Genomic DNA, 13,148 nt, shown 5'->3' on the forward strand with positions numbered 1-13,148 from the left:
CAGGGGAGGGAGCGTGGTGCGGAGTGGGGTTGGCATCAATGGGGTCTTCAGGGACTTCTACGAGGAATTGTACCGATCCGAGCCCCCACGGGAGGAGGGAGGGATGGGCCGTTTCCTGGACCAATTGAGGTTTCCAAAGGTGTAAGAGGGACTGGGGGCCCCGATTGGGCTGGAGGAGCTGATCAAAGGGATAGGAAGCATGCAGGCGGGGAAGGCACCGGGGCCAGACGGTTTCCCGGTCGAGTTCTATAAAAAATATATGGACCTGTTGGGCCCGCTGTTAGTTAGGACCTTCAATGAGGCAAGGGAGGAGGGGGCTTTACCCCCGACGATGTCCCGGGCACTGATCTCCTTGATCCTGAAGCGGGACAAGGATCCCCTGCAATGTGGGTCTTACAGACCGATTTTCGTGCTTAATGTAAATGCCAAGGTGCTGGCGAAGGTCTTAGCCACGAGGATTGAGGATTGTGTGCCACAGATCATCCATGAAGACCAGACGGGGTTTGTGAAGGGGAGACAGTTGAACGCGAATGTGCGGAGGCTTTTGAACGTTATCATGATGCCGGCGAGGGAGGGGGAGGCGGAGATAGTGGTGGCGATGGACGCCGAGAAAGCCTTCGATAGGGTAGAGTGGGGGTACCTGTGGGAGGTGCTGAAGAGGTTCGGGTTTGGGGAGGGGTTTGTCAGGTGGGTTAGGCTGTTGTATGAGGTCCCGATGGCGAGTGTGGCCACAAATAGGAGGTCCGAGTACTTTCAGTTGCACCGAGGGACGAAACAGGGGTGTCCCCTGTCCCCCCTGCTCTTCACACTGGCGATTGAACCCCTGGCTATGGCACTGAGAGAGTCGAGGAACTGGAGGGGTTGGTGCGGGGTGGGGAGGAGCATAGGGTGTCGCTTTATGCGGACGACCTGCTGCTGTATGGCGGACCCAGTGGGAGGAATGCCAGAGGTAATGAGGATCCTTAGGGAATTCGGGGACTTTTCGGGGTACAAGCTCAATATGGGGAAGTGCGAGCTGTTCGTAGTTCAGCTAGGGGACCAGGAGAGGGGAATTGGCGAGCTCCCACTAAAAAGGGCGGAGAGCAGCTTCAGGTATTTGGGGGTCCAGGTGGCCAGGAGCTGGGGGGCCCTGCATAGGCAGAACTTTACAAGGCAGGTGGAGCAAATGGAGGAGGAGTTCAAGAGGTGGGACGAGTTGCCGCTGTCCCTGGCGGGTAGGGTGCAGTCAATCAGAATGACGGTGCTCCCAAGGTTTTTGTTCCTGTTCCAGTGCCTCCCCGTGTTTATCCCGAAGGCTTTTTTCAGGCGGGTTAACAGGAGTATAATGGGGTTTGTGTGGGCGCGAGGGACTCCGAGGGTGAGAATGGTGTTCCTGGAGTGGAGTAGAGATAGGGGGGGGCTGGCGCTGCCCAACCTCTGTGGGTACTACTGGGCCGCCAATGCGACAATGGTGCGCAAGTGGGTAATGGAGGGGGAGAGGGCTGCATGGAAGAGGCTGGAGACGGCGTCCTGTGTGGGTACGAGTCTGGGGGCGCTGGCAACGGTGCCGCTGTCGCTCCCTCCAAGGAGGTATACCACGAGCCCGGTGGTGGTGGCGGCCCTCAAAATTTGGTGGCAGTGGAGGCAGCATAGGGGGGAAGTTAGGGCCTCGGCGTGGACCCCATTACGGGGGAACCACCGGTTCGCCCCAGGAAGAACAGGTGGAGGGTTTTCGGGGTGGCACAGGGCAGGGATACGAAAGTTGGGGGACCTGTTTGTGGACGGGAAGTTCGCGAGCTTGGGTGAGCTGGAGGAGAAGTACGGGCTCCCCCCGGGGAACACCTTCAGGTACTTACAGGCAAGGGCATTTGCCAGACGGCAGGTGGTGGAATTCCCACGGCTACTGCCACACACAGTACAGGACAGGGTGCTCTCGGGGGTGTGTGTGGGAGTGGGGAAGATCTCGGAAACTTACCAGGTGATGCAGGAGGAGGAGGAGGCCTCGGTGGTGGAGTTGAAAGGTAAGTGGGAGGAGGAGTTGGGAGAGGAGATCGAAGTGGGGACGTGGGCAGATGCCCTAGGGAGGGTGAACTCTTCCTCTTCGTGCGCGAGGCTCAGCCTCATACAGTTTAAGGTGCTGCACAGGGCACACATGACCGGGACAAGGATGAGCAGGTTCTTTGGGGGTGAGGACAGGTGTGTTAGGTGCTCAGGGAGCCCAGCAAATCACACCCATATGTTCTGGGCATGCCCAGCGCTGGAGGAATTTTGGAAGGGCATAGCGAGGACGGTGTCGAGGGTGGTAGGATCCAGGGTCAAACCGGGCTGGGGGCTCGCAATATTTGGGGTGGCAGAGGAGCCGGGAGTGCAGGAGGCGAAAGAGGCTGGAATTCTGGCCTTAGCGTCCCTGGTAGCCCGGCGAAGGATTCTCCTTCAGTGGAAAGATACAAGGCCCCCAAGCGTGGAATCCTGGATCAGCGATATGGCAGGGTTCATTAAATTGGAGGGTGAAATTTGCCTTGAGAGGGTCGGTACAAGGGTTCTTTAGGCGGTGGCAACCGTTCTTAGGCTTCCTGGCAGAACGATACATTGGTCAATGGCAGCAGCAGCTCGGGGGGTGGGAGGGGGTTTACTTTATTTTTGTTTAGGTTATTTACACTGGAAGGGTCTGAGGGGGTGTATACACCTGTTGTCTTAAGTCGGGGTGTTAATGTTAATTTATTATTTAGGCACGGGGGGGGGGGTTTGGGTTTTTTAGATTGTGTTTTGTACTTAACCCTGTTGGGTTCTTTTTTCTTTCTCATTTTGTTATTGATATTTTATGAAAACCTTTAATAAACTTTATTGAAAAAAAAACAAACGATGCAATCGGACCATACTCATCAGTGGAGTGACGAAGGGCAACCTACCCTGTCATCAGGTCAACTGTAAATGGGACTATAGCTGCAGAAACAAAAAATACTCTTGGGATGCGTTGACCAAGCTGCGGGAAAAAAGGGAATTACATATAAACACGTATCTGTATATGTCATATGTGTACGCAAATGATATGAATGTTTCTGGTTGCTGGGTATGTACACATATCCCGACCCATGCTAAGGGAGGGATCCCCCTCAGACCTGTTCCCCTTAACCTGTCGGAAACAGTAGAATGGTATATTTACCAGGATGGTACTCGTCAATCCCCCAGGACTATAAGAATTGCATCTATGGTAAGACACCCAGACGAAGGGGCAGCTTCTAGTTTATCGTTTCTCCCCATATCCCCAAGACCTTGGAAAGAGGGGGGCTATCCAATGAACACCTTTGAGATGTGGTACCAACCAAGTTATAACAAATCCCACCAGCCTCCGTTTCTTACCCTCACTAATACCACCAACATGGGAAGACCACTGGGAATAATATGTTTAGTAAGGAATGTGGTTAAAGGGATATTTGTAGGTGCTAGTCAATGCGAGCACAGATTTGTGGTGGCCAACATATCCGAGGTCTATCCCGTATATACGTATCCTCAGTTTTATGGGTGTACACTGGACGTCCCATACGCTAACGGGACAGGCACCTTCAAGTACTCCCTGATGGACCAAGGGTTTGATGTGGACAAACTCACTTCATACAATGGGACGTACTTTTTTTGTGGCCACAAGGCATATCCCTGGCTGCCAGAGAATTGGATGGGATCCTGTTATCTGGGGTATGTAGTCCCCTTTATACACCACCTCGCCAATTTAGGCGACCATTACCAAATGATGAAGTGACAAGAGAGAGCAATAACCGAAACGCAACGATACTTTGGGATCCTGCTTCCCCCTATCGGGGTAGCTCTTGCAATGAAGGAAATAAGGAAGATAGCAAAAATCCTGGAGGAGGTAGCAAACGACACCACTGAAGCATTGACTGAGATAAATAATGAAATGGTGGCAATAAGAACCGTAGCCCTACAAAACCGAATGGCCCTCGATTACCTCCTTGCAAAGGTGGGACTTGTGCCGGGATCGGTTCGGAATGTTGCACCTACATCCCCGATAGTTCAGAGAAATCACCCACCTCGTGGATCATATCCGCAAAGAGGTTAAGAAACTGCATGAAACATCAAGGGATGGGTGGTTAGATTGGTTGTTTGCCGGATCATGGGGGTCTTACCTAGTGCATGGATTGATAATCCTGGTAGTTGTAATGCTTGTAATAATTATGCTTAGCTTCCTAATGAAATGCTTGTGTAAAAGTGTCAGTGCAGCAGTAATTTCTCAACAGTTAATGCAGCAACATGAAGTGCGCCTTGAAGTTAATGGATGTGAAAGAAAGTGCAGAGGAACGTAAGAAAATGATAGAAGTACAGATAGAATGGGAGAGACTGAGACGATTGGCTATGGGTTAGAAGTTATCATGAAATGATAAAAGGGGGGAATGAGAGTTTGGCTGATGATGGATAAATGAGAGTTTGGCTCAAGATGGATTGGAACTTTATGGGAAAACAAAATGTTAGATAAAGCTTTGTGTGAAGAAATGTCAATACAGGTTTTTGGTAGCAAGCTGTAATCACTTGTTTTTGAACCAGACAAATTGCAGTAACGGCCTTGGGAATGGTTGCGCTAGCCTTAAAGATAATTATAATTGAGGGGGCTGAATTATAATTGAGCTGAAAGCACAGATAGAAATGCGAGGGGGCTGCCCTCAGCAATGAACCAAAAATGTATAAGAACTGCTGTTAGATGTGTCGATTTTGGCTTACTGTTGTAACTCTCAGAGATACAGTGGTTTTAGCCCCGGCCGAGAAATAAACATGTTAAAGTAACGAGGTGTTCGACTGATCATTTCATCCGGACTGGCTGCAAAGAATCCTCACAATCTTCCAATCCAGAGGGACGACTCCTGAATCTAGGGAACTCTGAAAAGCTTAAAGTTAGGGCATCTACAATGTGCTCCCATACTTCCTTTAACACCCTCGATGGAAACCATCAGGTCCTGGCTTTTTGTCACTCTTTAGTTTCATTAAATTCCGAATTACTAATGCTGAACTTATGTTAATTGTATTCAGTCCCTATCCTCTATTCTCCAGCTCTCTGATCACCTGCATCCACCTTGTGGATATTTTCAAACTGATTTGTCCTTTCTGAACATCTTTAGAAATCCTATTGAGGATAGATTCATAATTCCCGTCACCCTCTTCTTCGATCCCCAGGATGTATGTCACCCCCGGTCTGTCTGTTTTCTCTGTCAGACGATCTATTAATCGTTTCCTGTAATATGTCAATGCCATTGTATCCTCTTGGCTTCACTTAGTTAAACGCAAATGTAGAAATTCCTAAGACTGATGCTTCTCAAGCACCGCGGTGATCCCGCCCACGGTGATCCCACTCCTAACACCACTTGTAAGAGTTAGGATTCACAGATTACTCAAAAAGGGATTGAGCACAGAAGTGATTTTAAAGTCGTTTATTGAATATGATGTGGAAAGCAGCGCCCACTCTGGCGACTGGATGTGGGATTATTGGCAGATGAGAGGGTCTGTGGAAGGGTGCGGGGATGTATCGAGAGGTACCTGGAGGCCAATGATGATGGTGAGATCCAGGTGGGGGTAGTATGGGAAGCGCTGAAGGCGGTGGTTAGGGGAGAGTTGACCGCCATTAGGGCTTACAAGGAGAAAAAAGAGGGCAAAGAAAGGGAGAGATTAGTGGGGGAGATTTTGAGGGTGGATAAAAGATATGCGGAGGCCCCGGACGAAGGACTATATAGAGAGAGGCGAAGACTTCAGACGGAGTTTGAACTGCTGACCACAGGGAAGGCAGAGGCACAGTGGAGGAAGGCACAGGGGATGAGATACGAATATGGGGAAAAGGCGAGCCGGCTGCTGGCCCACCAACTTCGCAAGAGGATAGCGGCGAGGGAAATTGGGGGAGTCAGGGATGAAACGGGAACTACAGAGCGGAGAGCAGGGAAGGTAAATGAGGTGTTTAAGACCTTTTATGAGAGGCTATATAGGTTCCAACCCCCGGAGGGAAAAGAGGGAATGCAACAGTTTCTGGACCAACTAAGGTTCCTGAGGGTGGAGGAGCAGGAGGTGGCAGGTCTGGGGGCGCCAATTGAGGTGGATGAGGTGACTAAAGGGCTGGGGAACATGCAAGCAGGGAAGGCCCCAGGACCAGACGGGTTCCCGGTGGAATTTTACAGGAAATATGTGGACTTGTTGGACCGGCTGCTGGTGAGAACCTTTAACGAGGCCAGAGACAATGTCGGAGGCGACGATATCACTAATCCTGAAGCAGGATAAAGATCCGCTGCAATGCGGGTCATATAGGCCTATCTCACTCCGGAATGTAGACGCCAAGCTGCTGGCAAAAGTGCTGGCGACGAGGATCGAGGATTGTGTCCCGGGGGTGGTTCATGAAGACCAGACAGGGTTTGTAAAGGGGAGACAACTGAATGTCAACGTGCAACGGCTGTTGGGGGTGATAATGATGCCCCCAGCGGAGGGGGAGGCAGAGATAGTGGTGGCGATGGATGCAGAGAGGGCATTCGATAGGGTAGAGTGGGAGTATCTATGGGAGGTGTTGAGGAGGTTTGGGTTCGGGGAGGGGTTTGTCAGTTGTGTCAGACTCCTATACGGGGCCCCAGTGGCAAGTGTAGTCACAAATCGGCAAAGATAGGAGTATTTTCGGTTACATAGGGGAACAAGGCAGAGGTGCCCCCTGTCCCCATTACTGTTCACTTTGGCAATTGAACCACTGGCCATAGCGTTGAGAGATTCTAAGAAATGGAGGGGGGTGGTTAGAGGGGGAGAGGAACATCGAGTGTCACTCTACGCAGATGACCTACTGCTATATGTGGCGGATCCTGTAGAGGGGATGACAAAGGTTATGCAGATATTGAGGGAGTTTGGAGATTTTTCGGGATATAGGCTAAATGTGGGGAAGAGTGAGCTTTTCGTAGTACACCCTGGGGATCAGGGAAGAGGAATAGACGACCTGCCGTTAAGGAGAGTGGAAAGGAGCTTCCGATATTTGGGGATTCAGGTAGCCAGGAGCTGGGGAACTCTACACAAACTCAATCTGACGCGGCTGGTGGAGCAGATGGAGGAGGATTTCAAGAGGTGGGATATGCTGCCGCTCTCACTGGCGGGGAGAGTGCAGGCGGTAAAAATGATGGTCCTCCCAAGGTTTCTTTTTGTATTTCAATGTCTCCCCATTCTGATCACTAAGGCCTTTTTCAAGAAAATAGACAGGAGCGTTATGAGTTTTGTGTGGGCAGGGAAGACCCCGAGCGTAAAGAGGGGGTTCCTGCAGCGCAGCAGGAACAGAGGGGGATTGGCGTTGCCGAATCTGGACGACTACTACTGGGCCGCCAATGTGGCGATGGTTTGTAAGTGGATGAGGGAGGGAGAGGGGGTGGCGTGGAAGAGGCTGGAGATGGTGTCCTGTAAGGGAACGAGCCTAAAGGCGCTGGTGACGGCGCCGCTGCTGCTCTCCCCGAAAAGGTATACCACAAACCCAGTGGTGGTGGCAACCTTAAGGATCTGGGGGCAATGGAGGCGACACAGGGGGGTGACGGGTGCCTCGGCGTGGTCCCCGATCAGGAATAACCATAGGTTTGTCCCAGGAAGGATGGATGGAGGGTTCCAGAGCTGGCATCGGGCAGGAATTAGGAGACTGAGAGACCTGTTTATTGACGGGGAGTTTGCGAGCCTGGGAGCGCTGGAGGAAAAGTATGAGTTGCCCCCGGGGAATATCTTTAGATACATGCAACTGAGGGCGTTTACGAGGCAACAGGTGAGGGAATTTCCGCTGCTCCCGACACAGGGGATCCAGGATAGAGTGATTTCCGGGGTATGGGTCGGGGAGGGCAAAGTGTCCGAAATATATCAGATGAGAGACGAGGGGGAGGCGCTGGTAGAGGTGCTGAAGGGAAAATGGGAAGAGCTGGGGGAGGAGATTGAGGAGGGGCTGTGGGCTGATGCCCTAAGTAGGGTAAATTCCTCTTCCTCGTGTGCCAGGCTTAGCCTGATACAATTCAAGGTTCTACACAGAGCACTTATGACGGGAGCAAGACTGAGTAGGTTCTTCGGAGTGGAGGACAGGTGCGGGAGGTGCTTGGGAAGCCCGGCGAACCACACACATATGTTCTGGTCGTGTCCGGCACTGGATGAGTACTGGAGGGGAGTGGCAAAGGTGATTTCAAAGGTGGTGAAGGTCCGGGTCAAGCCTGGCTGGGGGTTAGCTATATTTGGGGTAGCGGAAGAGCCGGGAGGGCAGGAGGCGAAAGAGGCCGATATTCTGGCCTTTGCGTCCCTGGTAGCCCGGCGAAGGATCCTACTTATGTGGAAGGAAGCAAAACCTCCCGGCGTGGAGGCCTGGATAAACGATATGGCAGGATTCATAAAACTGGAACGAATGAAATTTGCGCTGAGAGGATCGGCTCAGGGGTTCTCCAGGCGGTGGCAACCGTTCCTTGACTATCTCGCGGAACGTTAAGGGAGAATAGATCAGCAGCAGCAGCAGCCCAGAGGAGTGTGGGGGGGGGGGGGGGGTGGAGCTCTATAAAAAAAATGTTGTTGTCACTTTGTTAGCTCACTATTTTATTTTAAATAATGTTACTCATCAGCTATTGTGTTCTTTTTATGTTGATTTGTAAAGTGGAAAAATTCTGTTTGAAAACTTTAATAAAATATATATTTTTAAAAAAGAATATGGGGCATCATTCTCCGACCCCCCGCCGGGTCGGAGAATGGCCGTTGGCCGCCGTGAATCCTGCCCCCGCCGAAGTCTCCGGTACCGGAGATTGGGCGGGGGCGGGAATCGGGTCGCGCCGGTTGGCGGGACCCCCCGCTCAATTCTCCGGCCCGGATGGGCCGAAGTCCCGCCCAGAAATTGCCTGTCCCGCCGGCGTAAATCAAAGCTGGTATTTACCGGCGGGACCAGGCGGTGTGGGCGGGCTCAGGGGTCCTGGGGGGGGCGATCTGACCCCGGGGGGTGCCCCCACGGTGGCCTGGCCCGTGATCGGGGCCCACCGATCCGCGGGCGGGCCTGTGCCGTGGGGGCACTCTTTCCCTTCCGCCTCCGCCACGGCCTCCACCATGGCGGAGGCGGAAGAGACTCTCCCCACTGCGCATGCGCGGGAAACTGTCGGCGGCCGCTGACGCTCCCGCGCATGCGCCGCATTTCCGCGCCAGCTGGCGGGGCACCAAACGCCATTTCCGCCAGCTGGCGGGGCAACAAACGCCATTTCCGCCAGCTGGCAGGGCGGAAATCCCTCCGGCGCCGGCCTAGCCCCTCAATGTTGGGGCTCGGCCCCCAAAGATGCGGAGCATTCCGCACCTTTGGGCCGGCGCGATGCCCGTCTGATTGGCGCCGTTTTTGGCGCCAGTCGGCGGATATCGCGCCGTTGAGGGAGAATTTCGCCCATGATGTGCAAGCCAAATAGATAAAAAAAAGAATATGATGTGCAAGCCAAATAGACAAAAAAAGACACGGCCCGTGACAGATGAGAATGGTTTACCGGTCCCGGAGGACAAATGGACTGATGACGCCGAGTGAGAGCTGGTCTCCGTAGCTGGTGGCGGCAGTCTCCTCTGAACGGTTAGATGGTGTGAGCCAGAGTGTGGGTGCTGGACTGAAACCAGTATTGGTTTGTGTATCGGTCATGAGATCCAATTCTAACAGGGTTAGAAATGTCTTGATTCCGGACCAGTGCTCGTGACATGTCCTTGGCAGAGATTTAAAATTAAAAATAAATAAATTTAGAGTACCCAATTATTTTTTTTCCCAATTAAGGGGCAATTTAGCATGATCAGTCCAGCATATCTGTTTAGGTTCTGGGGGCGAGACATACGCAGACACGGGGAGAATGTGCAAATTCCACACAGACAGTGACCCGAGGCCGGGATCCAACACGGGTCCTTGGCACCGCGAGGCAGCAGTGCTAACCACGGTGCCACCGTGTCGTCCCTGACCTTGGCAGAGAGAGAGAATTAGCTATTTCTCTAATATTTCATCAATTTCTGAAGATTTTATAAGGTTATTAGACAATGATTTCTGACAGTCCGTTATTTGGGTTGACCTTGTCTCCATTGCCGTGCCGAGTGGATTTCTGTACTAGGCAGGAGGGGTAGCATTTGGGAACTCTTGATTCTCCACCAATTCTCATTGCCCTTCTTTCTGCTGAGTAGCGGAGGAGTCACTGTGTGTAATGTTCAAGTCAGTAAGAAATGTCAGCAAGGATAAATCAGCAGTTTCTGGTTGAAAATGTTCATCAGAACCTCTCAGACACTGAATTGTAGAGTTTGTACCAAAGATCAATTTTCATTGAACTAAAACTTCAGAATCATGTCGGCTAATTTCTGATGAGAGTTGCTGAATTATGGGGGACGATCAAAATCAGCGGTTCTTAAAGGGACACTGCAGCTCCAAGAACATAATCAGCTATAGACCCAGAATATGAAACTCCATCCCAGTTACTGGGATCATTAACATCAGTAGGAACAAACCCCAACTGTCAGAATGAACATGGTTCAGTCCTGGATGTGATTAACAGCAGCAATAACTGCAGGATCCTGCAGTCAATTGTGAATTCGCTGGTGTCTCCGCAGGTTGAATAACTGCGTGAATCCCTTCCCACAGTTGGTGCAGGTGAACGGTCTCTCTCCAGTGTGAACTCGCTGGTGTACACCAAGGTTGTGTGAAGACCTGAATCTCTTTCCACAGGAAGTACAGCTGAATGGCCTCTCCTCAGTGTGAACTCGCTGGTGTACACTGAGGTTGTGTGAAGACCTGAATCTCTTTCCACAGGAAGTGCAGCTGAACGGTCTTTCTCCAGTGTGAACTCGCTGGTGTATACTGAGGCTGGATGAAGACCTGAATCTCTTTCCGCAGGAAGTACAGCTGAACGGCCAATCCTCACTGTGAATTCGCTGGTGACTTTGCACATCAGAGGATGCAGGGAATGCTTTCCCACATACAGGACAGATGAATGGTTTCTCTCCAGTGTGAACTCGCTGGTGGATCAGCAGGTTTGATGATTGAGTGAATCCTTTTCCACATTGGGAGCAGGTGAACGGTCTGTCCCCACTGTGAACCCACTGGTGTCTTAGTAGGTTGGATGACTCAGTGAATCCTTTCCCACACTCAGAGCAGGCGAACGGCCTCTCCCCAGTGTGAACCCGCTGGTGTCTCAACAGGCTGGATGACTCCGTGAATCCTTTCCCACATTCTGAGCAACTGAATGGCTTCTCCCCAGTGTGAACTCGCTGGTGTGTCAGCAGATGGGATAACTGAGTGAATCCCTTCCCACACTGGGTGCAGGTGAATGGTCTTTCCCCAGTGTGAACCCGCTGATGTGTCAGCAGGTGGGTTAACAGTGCAAATCCCTTTCCACATGCGGAGCAGGTAAATGGCCTTTCCCCAGTGTGACTGCGTCGATGGTTATCCAGCAGGGATGGGTAACTGAATGCTTTACCACAGTCCTCACATTTCCACGGTTTCTCCATGGCTTAGGAGTCCTCGTGTCTCGCCAGGTTGAATGACCAGTTGAAGCCGTCTGTAAATCTGCCCCTTCAAACTTCCTATAAACAGAGTTTACAAAAGCCATCACTGTCAATACAGGATAGAAATTCAGAACACACCACTGTAGTTTCTACGGAATATTTTTTCCTCCCTTGTTCCCTCAAAGCTGCCAATCTCTGTTCCACACACTCTTCCCTCCTCCCTGTGCTGAAATCCAACTCAATGTTTTGAACAATTCTTCTGTATCTTTTGAAACAATTTTGTACAACTTGAGATAATATGTTTGATCATTCACTACAGGCATTACTCATGACAAAACATTAATCTGAAACCCCTTGACCGACCACATAGAACAGCAGACGTTAACCAAAACGTACTGTGTGGAGATTCAATGAGCGATGGTGAAGGTGGAAACCTCCCAGGGTTTCCTTCCTTCATTCACTCCTCTCTAAACCAAACTGAGATCAACCTCATGACCCAGTCTGTTTTCCGGTTCTCTGATTAAATAACTCAAATTAAATATTGAGAAGACTGAAGACACAGTTTCAGTCCCTTCTCCAATCACTAGGTACCAGCTCCATCCCATCCCCTGAGAATACTCTGAGATTAAGGGCGGCACGGTAGCACAGTGGTTAGCACGGCTGCTTCTCAGCTCCAGGGTCGCAGGTTCGATTTGCGGCTTGTGTCACTGTCTGTGTGGAATCTGCACATTCTCTCCGTGTCTGCATGAGTTTCTGCTGGGTGCTCCGGTTTCCTCCCACAGTCCAAAGATGTGCAGGTTAGGTGGATTGGCCATGGTAAATTGCCCTTAGTGTCCAAAAAGGTTAGGTGATGTTACTGGGTTATGGTGGAGGCGTAGGCTTGGGGAGGGTACTCTTTCCAAGGGCTGGTACAGACTCGATGGGCTGAATGGCCTCCTTCTGCACTGTACATTCTGTGATTCTGTAAGTCAGTCTGATCACAATCTCATAGAATCTACAGTGCAGAAGGAGGCCATTCGGCCCATCGAGTCTGCATCGACCCTTGGAAAGAGCACTCTACTTCAACACACGCCTCCACCCTATCCCCATAACCCAGCAACCCCACCTCAACTTTTGGGCACCAAGGGGCAATTTAGCATGGCCAATCCACCTAACCTGCACATCTTTGGACTGTGGGAAGAAACTGGAGCACTCGGTGGAAGCCCATGCAGACACGGGGAGAAAGTGCAAACTCCACAGTCACCCAGGCCAGAATTGAACCGGGTCCCTGGGGTTTTACATAGAACTTAGAACTGTACTGCACAGGACAGGCCCTTCGGCCCACGATATTTTGCCGAACTAGTCTGAAACTAAGATCAAATCAACCTACTCCCAATCATTCTAGTGCACTCCATATGCCTATCAATAACCGCTTGAAAGTTCCTAACGTGTCCGACTCCACTACCATAGCTGGGAGTGCGTTCCATGCCCCAACCACTCTCTGAGTAAAGAACCTACCTGACATCCCTCCTATATCTTCCACCATGAACCTTATAGTTATGCCCCCTTGTAACAGCTGCATCCACCCGAGGAAAACGTCGCTGAATGTCCACTCAATCGATCCCTCTCATCAACTTATACACCTCAATTAAGTCAACTCTCATCCTCCTTCACTCCAATGAGAAAAGCCCTAGCTCCCTCAATCTTTCCTCATA

General features: G+C 51.2%; 1 protein-coding gene across 1 annotated transcript in view; it reads right to left on the reverse strand.

Moving 5' to 3' along the window:
• LOC140420851 (uncharacterized) overlaps window positions 1-13,148 on the reverse strand; it is a 91,993-nt gene that overhangs the window by 73,701 nt on the left and 5,144 nt on the right. Inside the window, exon 2 of the mRNA XM_072504940.1 lies at window positions 10,574-11,532. Within this exon, the coding sequence (XP_072361041.1) occupies window positions 10,574-11,457 (884 nt within the window). The 5' untranslated portion in view covers window positions 11,458-11,532. The remainder of the gene's footprint in view (window positions 1-10,573; window positions 11,533-13,148) is intronic.

This window comes from Scyliorhinus torazame, chromosome 5, assembly GCF_047496885.1.
Source record: "Scyliorhinus torazame isolate Kashiwa2021f chromosome 5, sScyTor2.1, whole genome shotgun sequence".
Taxonomy (NCBI): domain Eukaryota; kingdom Metazoa; phylum Chordata; class Chondrichthyes; order Carcharhiniformes; family Scyliorhinidae; genus Scyliorhinus; species Scyliorhinus torazame.